This window comes from Porites lutea, chromosome 1 (assembly GCF_958299795.1).
Source record: "Porites lutea chromosome 1, jaPorLute2.1, whole genome shotgun sequence".
Taxonomy (NCBI): domain Eukaryota; kingdom Metazoa; phylum Cnidaria; class Anthozoa; order Scleractinia; family Poritidae; genus Porites; species Porites lutea.
Window position 1 is genome coordinate 52,571,150 of NC_133201.1, and position 13,814 is coordinate 52,584,963.

The following is a 13,814-nucleotide window of genomic DNA, read 5'->3' on the forward strand; positions in this document are numbered from 1 at the left end:
GTATTCAATCTACTTTACCGAATGGCATTTTAATTCTAATTCTTTCAGACAGTTAACCACCTTCCCCCTCTACCCCACAGGGAGTGAGGGAAAATTGCAGCTCGCAGGCTGGGGAAGAAGGTAAAAAACGACGTTTAGGAGTGAAGCTCACTAAAGCCGGCCCTGTTGAACGGTCTTTGATGAATCATTTCCTACCAGAATTGGATGGAGTAGACCATGCAGTTTAAATTTAGAGCAATCTTCTTTGGCGCCAATTAAGTCCCAAAAACTAGTCTCGAACACCTTTAGACCTGAAAATGGCATTTTTGACAATCAAATGACGCTTTTTTCACTTTGTTATATCTTACACATTGGATGCGTACAAACAGGGTTCATTTCTGTTAGCATAAGACATCTTCTTTCATCTTTCTTTAGTCGCTCATCATTTATATATTTCAAGTGAAACATATTGTAAAATGTTTACATGGTTTCTACTTCTAACTCCTAAACAAGTAAACCACCTCTCGTTGCGCCAACAATTGACGAAGTTTCTATCTGTGATTTTAATTGGCGTTAACCAATCTTTGCCGGTTACGTGGTTAAGGTTATAGTGATTTTCGTGACTTTATATTAGTATGTTGTGTACCTGTCTCTAGTGTACATGCAGACATACAACCAGCCGAACGCTTGATCCAACAAGACAGTTCTTCTATGGTACTCTGGAACACCTGAAGATACAGACAAACACTCATTTGGTGGTGATGATGATCAGTCACGATTGGTGTATGTCAGCTTGTAGTATTTTACTATAGGCGCCCCTAGATTAGAGCGAAGGTCTGTGAGGCCCACATCATTCCTCACTTCGTTGTTATAATTTCGTTAACTTGGTAAATCTACAGAAGTTTGCAAATAAACAGATTTACAAAACCTGACATTTTTGTTTATTTACATGACCCACCAATAGACGTGTAAAAACCAGCCAAGATCCAATTTAACGGGCTCGAACCTAATTTGTGCATGTAAACTAGCGACAGTTTGTTGTGATTGGCCGCAGAGAAGTCGCTGTTTCTTTTAAACTTACTTGAATTTCCACTGGACTTATTGTGGAGACTTCTTGCTAAAGAATTATCAAAGATGCGTGTTTTATTGCATTCGTTTTACGGTTACTGCTGCAAACAGTTTGGAAGTCGACGAAAATATCGTGTGAAAAACGACGATCCATAATTTTACAAAAATCTGAGAAATAGAGGCTTAGAAGCTTTTGTTGTATGGCTTTCTTTCTATGAAACAGGAAATAGCTACAATAGCTGTTGGTCAAGTCCTGGGCAACCAAGATAGGGTTATACTTCCCACTCGGTTAGGCAAACAGTGTTACACGTGCTTCGCTTCATTTTACCCGTTCGACAAAGCAGTCAATAATAAAATTATTTCAGATTTACTTTATTTATTTTACATTTGCCACATAGAATAAATATTACAGAGAGAAAAGGAAAAATATATTTATATATTTAATATATATAGAGAGGATATTACGCGGCGGCTTGAAGATATGAATTTTATTTTCTCGTGGCAAAAACAATATTTTACTCACTCGCTGCGCTCGTTCGTAAAATGTTGTTTTGCCACTCGAAAATAAAATTCATATCTTCGCGCCACCGTGTAATATCCTCTATATATATATATATATTAAAACTAAGAATGCAAATTTACAGGGCAGGAAAAGCTACAAAAAAAGTTCAAAACTAAATGCAATATTAAGTGACTTAACTTTTATGATTTAATGTAAGCTGCCATATCATGGTCAGGCGATTTGAATTTATAGCCCTCGATAAGGTACTTTTTTAATGAAGTCTTGAAACTAGAGTAACTTGTCAGTTCCGTAAGATTATGGAGAAGGGAGGTCCATAGTTTTTGTCCTAGATGGAGGATTGTGAACTGTTTAATGTTTCTTCTACAGAAATATGGTCGGTAGTTATTAGCATTTCAAGTATTATATGTGTGTACTTGGCGATTAGTAACAAAGGTGGTGTTAAACGTATGAGGAAGGAGGTTATTATGATATGAGTACATAAAACACGCAACAAAGAACGCATTAATGTTAAAAATGTCAAGGATATTAAAAATTGACCGATCACAAAACAAGAAATGACTTAGTCATAAAATAATTACCGTTATAAGGGGGCATGGGCTCCGCTATGCAGCCGTAAAGCTCAGCCCGCATTATTTTGAGAAGCGGCGCAGAAGTTGGGATGATGCGTACGAAGCGGGTGATGATTGGCTCAAGCAGTTTTACCACAACAGAATATTTTGCTTCGTGTGTATCCTTTGGACCTCTCAGTTCCTGCAACAACAATACTATGGTTTGTAGTTATGCAATAAACGAAATACATTTAAGCCAGCCAGGAAAGGTTTTATTTTTCACGGAAAACTTATTTAAAAGTTTGCAACAATCTATTTTTGTGACACAGCTTTACTGCAAGTGACACGAGGGAAGACTAGTCTATTCTGGTGGGTTATGTTATTTTTAAAATTAAACTCTTTTATGTTATAACAAAAGGTGAGGTTAAAATAGCCATTTTACTCATTTTACTCCAAGGGGAAGCAACATTTTGCGTGTAAACGATTTTTCCAAGGTGAAATCGTCTCGGGAAAAATCTCTTGCTCGTGGGATAGGATTGGTCATTTGAATGGTAACACTGTCTAATGATTTGATCTAAGAAGCTACAGGTAGGAAGTTCATTTCAAATTTCCATGACTGACTTTTGAAGTGCTTTAAACTCTTCAAAGGTTAATTGTCACCTTGGGCTGTCCATGTTCACTGTAGTCAAGCCAATCAATGCTTGTGTTGCTGTACTTTAATTGAAAACTCTCCACGTAAAATGGAAAATCCGATCCAGCAGATCCCTGTGTAGCTATTCTTGTCACCTTTCTCAAAGAGCCAAAATCAATCTTAAATGAGAAAACAAAGTTTTTCTTAAACCATTCTTTGCTCCTATGCAGTACTAGGGACCTTAAAATGGCTACGATGGCGACGACAACAATAACGTCAGAAAAGCAATAGGTTAAATCAACAAAACAACAAATTTGCACGTGCAGCACACCTTTTTTGTACATTTCTTTGCCGTCGCTGCAGGACTACGCGACGTAAACATGCCCAATTTCACGTTATATGGAGAACGTAAACAAGCCCGACGAAATTTTCTTTCTCTTTCTGAACTTGGATGTCTTTCCAAGGAACTCAGCCCTTGAAGAGTTGGCCTACATTTGACAAAGTAAGCGAGTTGGAATAATCATAAGCAAAACAAGGTTGCTAAGTTTACCCAGGATTTTTCTACCTGAATATAATCTAGTGTCCCCATTGCTGCTTGCCATCCATTAGGAAATCCCCCGGGATTCTTGTTAAGGCGGATACCTGAGGGATCTGAAACAGTCAGAGTTGTGTCTACGCTATGTGTGAGAGCTTCATCCGTTATTTCTCCAGATTCCAGACCGAGAGGGTAAATGCAGTTTTCTGTGTGGAAAAAGTTGGTTATGTGTGACTTGAATGGAGAAAGCAAGCAAAAACATGGTGTAGCATCAGTTTCACAGGCTTTCCTTTTTTCCAGGCAAACACGCATGTGCAGAAAGAGGGTGTAAGGAAGGGAGCGGGCGAACTATTCCTCCTACCCACCCCGCCCCAGCTGCTTTGGTACCTGCGTCCTTAGGTCCAGTTTTCTCGCGATAGAAAGGAAATTCTGTGCAGGATGTTTTACAGAAATCGTCGAAGGCTGACATAGAACCAGTAAATTAATGGACTTCGGCTGCGGCATTTTCAGAAATACTCTGAAGTTTTATTTTAAGCTTGTACCTCAGCATTGCAACGCGTTTTATTCAATACCAATTAAGTGTGTTTAAATACAATCATCAACTCGTGAACATACCAGGGCCTTCAGCCAAGCATCCAAACACCTCAAAGCGCATGCAAATCAATCTCTCCCAGTCCAGCGGCCTCACGCGGAGACTATAAGCCTCGATTTCATTGGTAAGCTGATGGGAGACTGGGGTTGACCTGTCTGAGTTTCCAACAAATTCCTACAAGCGAAATTAAAATTGTTTTCATCTGTGTTTAACAATACATTTGAATCGTGAGGGAGGGCGTTCTTCGAAATACAAAGCTCTGACTTTTCCTTACCTTAACAAACCCGTTCTCTGTATAATTATGCCATACAACGTCATCACTACTGAATTGCATTATGTAACGCTTTACCCAATGTGACTTCTGACTTCTTCCATAAGTAACGATGCGTGTCACGCGTGTGTTCCTCGTGAAATCCAGCTGAATGTACTGCTGCGTGTCGGTAATAAACGCGCACCACGCATCATTTTCTTCACCTTTGATAGTAAGAAAATCCACCGATTAAAATGAGAATCCCTTACTTACGCCAGTCATAATATGATCAAATTGATGCCATGCTGGAGACGTGATTAATTGCTCCAGTTTTAATTTCTGTTTATTGTAACCAATAGAATTGCTGTCACACTTTGCCTTCATGCCATATCATTTATACATTTTAATGTATATCTGTTTGAACTGCCCTTAATATATAAACTTTGTTTGCGTCCCAAACTTTTCCTTAAGCATGAAATTTTTCCAATTTCGCCTGCTCCCAAAATAAACTTGAAAAAGTTGCTTATTCATAAGGTTAAGGAGTGGGAGAGGGGGGGCGGGGGAAAGCAAGTCTATGATTGTGGGAAATTCGAAATTGTTGATGTTATAAATTTTGGTCAATGTAAGGGTAACTGCCTTTTACTACGCAGTGAACACTACTTGGAAAGACACATCGGTAGGACTCAGTATTTTCGTATTAATTCGTATTGACACAGGATCGAAACAAGTTCCCCCTTCCCCCATACGCCAACTGATGTCATTCCTAATTTTTCAGATGATAATATTTTAAACCGTCTAATATATGGTCACCCCAGCCGAGCATTTCTGAAAAGGACTGAGAAGGAGGGAGAGAGAGTCAATCTTACTTGGTCGGGCTTGATTTGGCTGTGTCTCCGAATAACTGGATGACGCCGTAATTTGATAATCTTTTATTTCACCAGACGCCATTCCAAGAGCAGCTGAACATCCTAAAATTAAACCAACACGCGTTTAATTGGTGAAGGCGGTCCAAGCCCAAACAGTATTTTACCTTTGATTCCCCTTCAACTATTTGCTAGAAAGACGTGTATCGCAGAGCCTCGCGTGGCTCCTGTTTATAAGACAGTGTAACAACAAGTTTGACTTTCAGTGTACATTTACCCTGGGGAGGGGTATTCCCTTATATAAACTTTATAGGTATGTGCCGCCCCATCGGGTAGGGTTTTTGCGCCGTTTTGGTCTGAAAACGAGTATACACTTTGCCCATTTTGGTCTGGAATCGGGTATGGTTTTTGAGGGAGCTACTGGATTGTATGAACGTCTTTATCGCTTCAATTCCAAATGAGTAAGAAAGAAAGAAAAATATGCGAATTAGAAATGGATTTGAAGTAGCGATATCATAATTTCTGAGACTGGGGCGACCATGTGTGAGTGAAGACGTGGATGTTTCACTCCCGTGAACTTTTTGTTTGTCTTATTTGACTTTGTTTATGCTTTTCATTAGTCTGCTTTTGTAACGGGAGTGGCATGTGTAGGTTAGAACAATTTTGTGTAGTTGAAGCTATTGTCCCAAGCTCTGTGGCAACGTCTTATTACCTCGCCGCCTTTTTTCTCTCTTTCTCAAAACTTCGTTGTGTAATGTATTCTTTGTTTGTTTGTTTTTCTTTGTTTTCTTTGTCCTTTTATCTTTTCCTTTGTTGTTTTTTGTTTTGTGAGTATTTGTGCGTTTTGTGTGTATTGTCTACCTACATGTTGTGTGTTTTTGTTTGTTGCTTTTTTGTAAGTATGTAATTATGTGTTAGTCTGCGATGTATAAATGCTTAGTTTTCCTTTCCGTTTTTTGTATTTTTCCTACGTGTTCATAAGTCAGTGTGCAAAAAAAAAATACCTAACAAAATAAAAATTCATTAAATACAAAAAAATAATAATTTCTGCCTAAAGGCCAGGTCTAAAAACGGGTATGGATTCTCGAGTTCTGGTTTGAAAACAGGTGTGGAAAATTACTTTTTTGGTCTGAAACCGGGTCAGGATTTGGAGAACCGGGCGGCACGCCCCCACCAAAAATTCCCGGGAGTACGTTCCCCCCCCCCCCGGGATATTTTTGTTTCCAAACGTCGGCACTAAGAGATTCCTTGGTTCTTAAACAAGTTTAATCTGTACTCTGTACTCTGGCCGCTGGACTCTTTGTTGAATCCATCTGTCATTGCTGGCAGTCCTTCTCTGTATAATTAAATGGAGTTTTTTGCGCAAAACATGAATTTATGCATAGCACGAAACTGGAAAAACAGTGACCAATAGGTGCTTTTGTGTCAGAAAAACCGGTCTGGGTAACGAGTTGTTCTCTGCAACCCTTTCAATTTCCAATGGAAAAGCCCTAGCAGCCTTTGACTTCATGAATTCCGACCAATCATTAAATTCCAAAGAGCTTACCTTCGCTTAACATTTTGGGCTTACCGCAAACAGAATTTTACCTGGGATTTCGGCTTTAATAGCGACTGTCTGCAAAGGACTGGAGAAAGCAACTCCTTTTGATATCACGTGTCCATCTTTATCTTCGCTGTATTCCTTATAATACAACAATTGTACCGGGGTTACTATATTATGCAAGCCAGTCTTCAAGGAGTGTTCACCGTCAAAAATCACACTAAAGTTTAAATGTGCTTCGCTTTCCAACGGTGTATGGTCGATCTGAAATTTTTAACAAAAGAGTTGTTAATTATGGCTTTATTGGGTGGCAGTAATAGCGAGACTCCCTTCGGCGCAGGCGCTTGGTGTCAATACTTTACAGTCAGCTTTATTTGCTGAAGGTTTTCAAACTTACGCCGGGAAAACCAACGGAATTATCTTGCGTAACTCGCAAAACAAACCAAAAGAAGTATCCCCTAATCATGTTTAAGGAATTTCCACCCTTTACGGCTCTGACTGATTTTGATTAGATAATGTAACGATTAAGCATGACTTAAAAAATGTCACATCAACGAATTTGTTGTCGTTTTCAGTTCACCAAAATGTAAAATGAACCTGCCTTGAATGTCACACTATCATCTTTCTGTTCCACCCTATAAGATCCTACAAGCGAGGACGATATAACCTTGCTGGTCTTCACGAAGGGCGTCAGCATCCAAGTCACGTGAACGCCACGTGCGTCTGCCTGAGAATCTGGGGAGTGTTTTACCAAGAAACTGTACTCATACTCAGATCTGAGAAAGGAAGTCAAGCTACCATAAGGTTATGATCAGCGAAATGGAAAATAATCCAGGCTAATGAGTTTAGTCATAATAGTCCAACGAAATCAATTCAGACTGAATTAGGGCTTGTGATTACCATGAAAAACAATGCGATCATTTTGAGATTGAAGAAGTCGGAGGTGATGTATATAAACAAAAGTATTTAAAGCCAAACACATGTCAGTGTCAGGCCTTTGTTTCACTTTTTGATAGCGTTTAGTAGCAATAAAAAAGAGCTCCAATAGTTGAAATGGTACGGTGCTCACGCTCCACCTCGATCTTCAGCAAGCATACAGTGTATAGAGAGATTATAAATTGTTCACGCGTGAAATTATAGGTCAAAAAAATTATGGTTGGTAGTGCGGAAAGACAAAGATACTGTACAATAAATTTTACCAGACTTCCAAATATTTTTAAAAAGAGGGTGCGCCCGAAGCTAATCCTTTATCTGATTCGAAATAACATTATTTAAGTAAGTATGTAATACAGTCAACTCTCGCTACGTCGGACACCTCTGGGGCCGGTACTAACTTTCCGTCTTAGAGAGATGTCCGTCTTATAAAGATGTCAAGTAAAGGGAATAAAGAAAGGCAGGGACCAACTCTAAGTGTCCGTTTTACAGAGGTGTCTGTCTTATAGCGGTGTCCGTTAAGAGAGAGTCGACTGTGCCTCTATGCAAATTTTGTTGTTTCTTACCCATGTGTTATACCGAGGCTGTTGTTAAGGAAATGGGTTGCTGTCAACTCTAGACGAGGATCACCCTAAATGGACAATAACACAAAAGAGTTTCATGCGAACCCAAGCACTACAAACGGCAAGCAGCCGATAGCCACAAGGGATTATTTTAAGTGTACTTCTTCTATCCAAGAGGTAGGTAGTTTTTACGGGTCACATTCCACAGGTCAGAATACAGGTCACCGTGCTACAGATAAATACCAGAAGTGTCTTCTAGCCCTAACTCATATCCAACATGTTGTTCTTGATCGAGGGGAAATTACTTGGTTTACTTAACTATCATTATTATTCATTCAAAATATTTCCCCGATTCTGATTGGCTAAAACCACGCCATAATTCACCATAACCAGCTACTGACTACCAAATTTGAAAGAATTTTGCTTTTAATGAACCGATGACGTCAAAAGTGCAGCTTTCTTGCAGGTTAAGGCACCGTTAACCGAGAAGACCTAGGAACGAGATTTGAGTTGTTTTGGTTGTGAAAAGAAAAGTGGCGGACATTCCACTCGTTTCAAGAGTAAGAACTAGGCGAAATAATAGATAAAAACATGGCAAGAACAACAAGACGACAACTCGAAGTGATGACGTCTCCTATTTGGAGAATATTTGCGGGGCTGAACAACCCTAAACGTGCACTATCGAAAGATCAACTCGGAGGGTGTTATCCGCCTCGGCCTACGGCCTCGAGGGATAACACCCTCCTCGATCTTCACAATTCTTCATAAGATACTCAGCCTCATTCGCTAATTGTTAAATAAAACAGTGACCTGTAATCGTGATCGTGACCAAGGACAATTTTAGTGGATTTATTTGCAACATACGCGTATAGCTGTCGCATTTGCCCGTTAGAATTTTTCATTGAATTTAGGCCTAAAGACAATAAAAAGTTTCAGCAGGCAAATGTGACAGCTATACGCCGTATGTTACATAGAGATTACTTCATGGGCAGGGGACGCGTACGGGATTTTCGCACTAGTTGGTGATGTATCAGAAATCGAATGAGCGAGCGCAGCGAGCGAGTGAGATTTCTGATACAAACGACGAGTGTGAAAATTCCGTACAAGCCCCCTGCCCATGAAGTTATTTATTTATTTCATACATACTGAGTGACTATTTCTTCTTTTTTTTAGGAAACTTCTCTTTATTTAGAAAAAATGACCAGCGAATTTAAGAAACAAGGGCCAGCTCAAACTAAATGCCCTAATATTGACAAAACATTGATAAAAAATGAAATACAATTTACCGACTGTCTACGATGATTACATCATTAAATGACCCCTAAAACACCGAATAGTACTATCAATAAAAAAGCTTCGACAAGAAATTGTCTTTGAAATGTTACAGCAGGCGGGCTGTCCTCATCGGATGAGTCGAGAACTCGCTTGATGCATTTCTAGCTCCGTACTACAGTAGAAACAGTTACTATAAACAGTAACAGTAACTATAAACTCACTCAGAAAATCATTGAGTTCCTGTGATTGAATCTCTTCTACTTTTCTGCTTTCTTGCTTGGATTTCAGAAACTCGGAGAGCAAGCCAACATCTCGTCTAGTTTTCGACAACGTTTGTTTGTTTTTCGGTTCCTCGATAATTTGCATTGGTTAACGGATTTCTGCAAAGCGGGAAAGCGAAGGATTTCTCCTTCAGCCATTATTTAGCTTCTTCTGGCAATGTTCTTGAGATATTATCCAAACCAAAAATCTAAACGTTTTGACTTTTCACTGACTTTTTGACAAAGCTGCCAGAATAAAAACTTTTAATGAAAACACAAAGCTACCGAAAACACAGTTGCTTTTGGTGGGTGCGCTGTGATTGATCGAAACGTTCTACTCACACGTGAAAAAGCCGTTTCGCTTTTCTGATTGGTTAAATAAAGGCGTGAACCATGTTTTCACTCAGGTTGACTCAAACAGAATCACTCAGTATGTATGAAATAAAAATAAATCCACCCTTAGAATGGAAAAAACTCCCAAGAGAAATTGTATTGTCCAGTTCACTAGCTGCATTAAAAAACGCAATTTTTAACATCTCTGACTTTTTATTACTCGGTGTTTTTGTTACTGTTATTGCTATTGCTTTTTAACTCTACTTTTGTCATTATTTTAGAGCGGTCTAAAATGTTCGGTGTTAGGCGACAGACAGTAAATCAATCAATCAATCATAAGGTGAATAAGATTGAGTCAGTAAGCATTTTATCATAATGACGGCTGTATTTTTGAATTTTTCGGACGGAGTCAAAAAACGTTCGTACAGCATTTGCCTCGTTTCGCGCCCATTTTTCAAGCAGGGCCTTGAGCGTTTTTCCGATCTTATCACTTGACGCGTACGGCCCTCTTTTGTGAGACGGTGATGAAACACTGAGAAGAGAGTTGAAAATACGACTCGCAGCGGAGTATTTTTGACGAAATTCTAGGTGTTTTATCTGGTGATGAAACACTGTGTCGAATGCTTGATATTACTTCTCAAACAAAATGATTTTAGAAATAGGAATTAAGGATGCAAAACTGAGCAGTTAATCATCTGATTTCCAAATCCTCATTGAACGTTTGAAAATTTCCTTTTCAATTTTTGTATGAATTATTAATGAGTTTGAGCAAGAGATTGAGAAATGGGTTGCGACGATATTAAGCTCGGGGCCGTACGAGGCATATGATAAAAACGTTTACTCTTCGCGAGCTTAAAATCAGAAATTCAAGGCTAAAACAATATAATAGTATTGCTGTTTTGCAGCGGCCCCCACTGCATTCACCTTGGTTTACATAAACAAAAGCGCTTCTCTTTCTCTCGTGTCGGCACGAAAAGTTATCCGGTATTGCTGGTTTGCACGTGACGTCACAGCAGCCTTGTTGGCAGTGTGTTAGGGTTAACAACAAAAGCATTTCTCTTCTCTGGGAACTAAATCCTATTTTCATGTAAATTCTTCTAGGAATAGCTCTATTGTATTGACCACCTACACACCACCAACTAGACCGCCTTGTCACGTGGTTGCAAGCCAAGAATAGTGTCAACATAGCCTCATACTCTCATTTAAGGCTTCCTGCGAATCATGATCAGTTCCTGCGTTAGTTCAGGAACAACGTAACAATTATTTTTAGTCTGTCAAATTTGAAATGTCGGATACTTCAGATGAATATTGGAAGAAGAAATGTTACAGAAATATCAAATCCTTTTCTAAATCTCAGTAACAAAACAGAACATTTTCTTCTTTTTTTTTAATTGTGTAAGTGGTAGACATTTTCAGGATAATTAATCCTCGTACTTTGTTCAGTTATGAAAATTATCGTCCTCACACAAAAAAAGAAATAAGCAAGTACTACATTAATTTTTAAAAAAGAATTGACAAAGCCTTTTTACTGTTAAAATTGACGTGAACACATATTCCAAGCCAATCAGACCGAACGATTCGAAATCAATACTATGCCTGTATTATTGATGTCTGATTGTGGTTTTTCGAACATTTTGTATTGTTCTCATAGGTGAGGATTAGTTTATCCCTTAAATTACAACAGATCACCAACTTTATATTTTCGTATACCTTATAAACCTTAGAAATAATATTGCATAATTAACTGCTAACTAAGCAAATTAGGAGCTTGCGTTATGCCATAAGAAATACATGTCCTGGAATGGAGCTTCTTACCTGGTTGGATCGCCGTTTAATTTGATGAATGTTGCAGAGAGCTAGAAGAAACGGAAGAAAGAAAACATTCATAATTCCATGAAAGCGAATTATTTGTGTAAGAAATCAGTTTGGGAAAAAAATACATCTCTTAGAAGAACTGGACTAAGGCCCGAATACTGTTCCCTTAAATAAAAGGAAAACACACAAACTTGGGGAATGGTACTTCTCTCGAAATAATTCAAAAGTATTTAAGGGGGGATTACAGTTTCATTTTGGCGGAATTGGGGTGGAATAGAGAATGCAAGAAAGAAGGATAGAAGAGGGTATACACGTAAACCAGTTAGTCTACTAATTGGCTCAGGGCCGCCTTGTTGTGGTAGCGGGCTGTCTGGTCTTTGTCTAGTAATTATTCACTTCAAATTTTAATTCTTAACTACCCTTAAATCCAATATTTTCTCATTTTTCCATAACTTTTAACATTTGCTCTTCAAACTTTTATTGATTACAAATATTCTGATAATCACCAAAGACTTCTCAAAATTCATGGTTCCAAGAACTTCAGGATGAGTGATTTGTTTTTAAAATCGAATGACGAGGTTTTGACATCATTTTCAAGGAAAATTGCTCACCTATAATACAAGAAAGGCGCTTAACCGTAATCCCCCCTTAAGGTATCCCGCTGGGAGTAGAAGCCCTTCCGATCCGTTTCTAGTTAAGTTGAGAAGATCGGAGGGCCTCCGTTGATATACGCCGAGTACTCTTGAAAGGCAAAAGTTATGTATATATATATAAGATTGGTAAACAAATACACAAGATTAACCCTGTTTGTTAAGTATGGAAAGACCGGAAGGTTGAATTTTTTGGACAAGCTTTCAAATTTTCGGATTTTTTTCTTTTATCTCAAATGGAAAATCCTCTAAACAGTTCAAAAGACATGAAATCTCTGTAGCTTAGGCTGGCCTGAATTAACCAAACACGAATTTTGTTATTTAATGGAAGCTAAAAGAAATATCTGTGAATACTCTTTAGACAGCACTTTCTATTTTTTTTGCAAAATATTTTTACCTGGTTGAAGAAATTCCAAAAACACGATAGCAGCAAAGAAAACTTTTATCACCATTATCACCAGTTTTACCTATTAAGGCATGTCTGAAAAGGTACTCTCATCAAGACGACAAGACCTCTAACTAAACGATGGAGGACAGAAAACAAATACTTAAGCTGTAATAATTACTTTAAGATAGAATTGTCTCTAGCAGATATCCTTCACCATTCAGACAAAAACGCACAGAACATTGCGTTAATTAGCGAACTTAACACTTTAAGTAACAACTCGAACATTCTATCAACTTAGCATGAAATATTTATCTTATTTGGATGCTTTCCTATCAAAACAATATATTTTATCCAAAAAATTAAAAGGGTAAAAAGATGAAAAAGGTGTGCATTTTCTACAAATGCCATTTATCATACAATAAATTGCAGTTAAAAAAAGTTTTTTTTTCCGCTTACTATGTTTTTGTTCGTAGATTTCAATTTCAAACGCTAATTGTTCTCACGTCATTGACAGAAACTGTCCTTTATAATTTCTGGTCATAGATATTGTGCCAATAGGGGAAGACGACAGGTTCTTTGCTTGAACATTATAAATCACTATGAAAATTGGTATTTTACTTTAAGTGGCTTGTTTCGTGCTGAAAAGTGTTTTGCTGCAATCCCACAAGAATTTTAAAAAGCATTAACACCAATTTTTAGGCGTCCGTAACACCTTTAAACCTTGAATTTTCATGAAAGTGTACAAGCAATTAAGGAACAGTGACACATCATTGAGGTAATCTAAATTGTCTTAAACGTTTAACTCCAGACTTTCATAAATAACCCAAGACCAACTTACAATCCGTCATACCGAGTACCGAAAAACATTCCTGTAGAGATGTGCTGAAGATATATCTTCATTCTTGGTACCTGCGAGGGCTAAAATAGCAAGTAAGGCTAATGAAACAGAATATGAAAAATCTGGAGCAGTTGAAGGATTTGAATAAGTGGACGGTTATCAAACCTACAATCGGCTCCAAATTGTTGAGACATTGTACTCAAACAGGGTAACTTCAGAGAACAAAAGAG

The 13,814-nt window shown here is 38.2% G+C and overlaps 1 protein-coding gene across 1 annotated transcript in view; it reads right to left on the reverse strand.

Annotated features, from left to right (window-relative positions):
• LOC140932083 (neuropilin-1-like) overlaps positions 1-12,810 on the reverse strand; it is a 15,201-nt gene extending 2,391 nt beyond the window's left edge. Inside the window, exons 1-12 of the mRNA XM_073381743.1 lie at positions 12,756-12,810; positions 11,709-11,749; positions 8,029-8,093; positions 7,131-7,305; positions 6,577-6,793; positions 4,993-5,094; positions 4,151-4,350; positions 3,900-4,050; positions 3,315-3,490; positions 2,779-2,928; positions 2,149-2,320; positions 626-707 (exon numbers count right to left, since the gene is read on the reverse strand). Of these exons, the coding sequence (XP_073237844.1) occupies positions 626-707; positions 2,149-2,320; positions 2,779-2,928; positions 3,315-3,490; positions 3,900-4,050; positions 4,151-4,350; positions 4,993-5,094; positions 6,577-6,793; positions 7,131-7,305; positions 8,029-8,093; positions 11,709-11,749; positions 12,756-12,810 (1,586 nt within the window). The remainder of the gene's footprint in view (positions 1-625; positions 708-2,148; positions 2,321-2,778; positions 2,929-3,314; positions 3,491-3,899; positions 4,051-4,150; positions 4,351-4,992; positions 5,095-6,576; positions 6,794-7,130; positions 7,306-8,028; positions 8,094-11,708; positions 11,750-12,755) is intronic.
• Between the last annotated feature and the right edge of the window lie 1,004 nt (positions 12,811-13,814).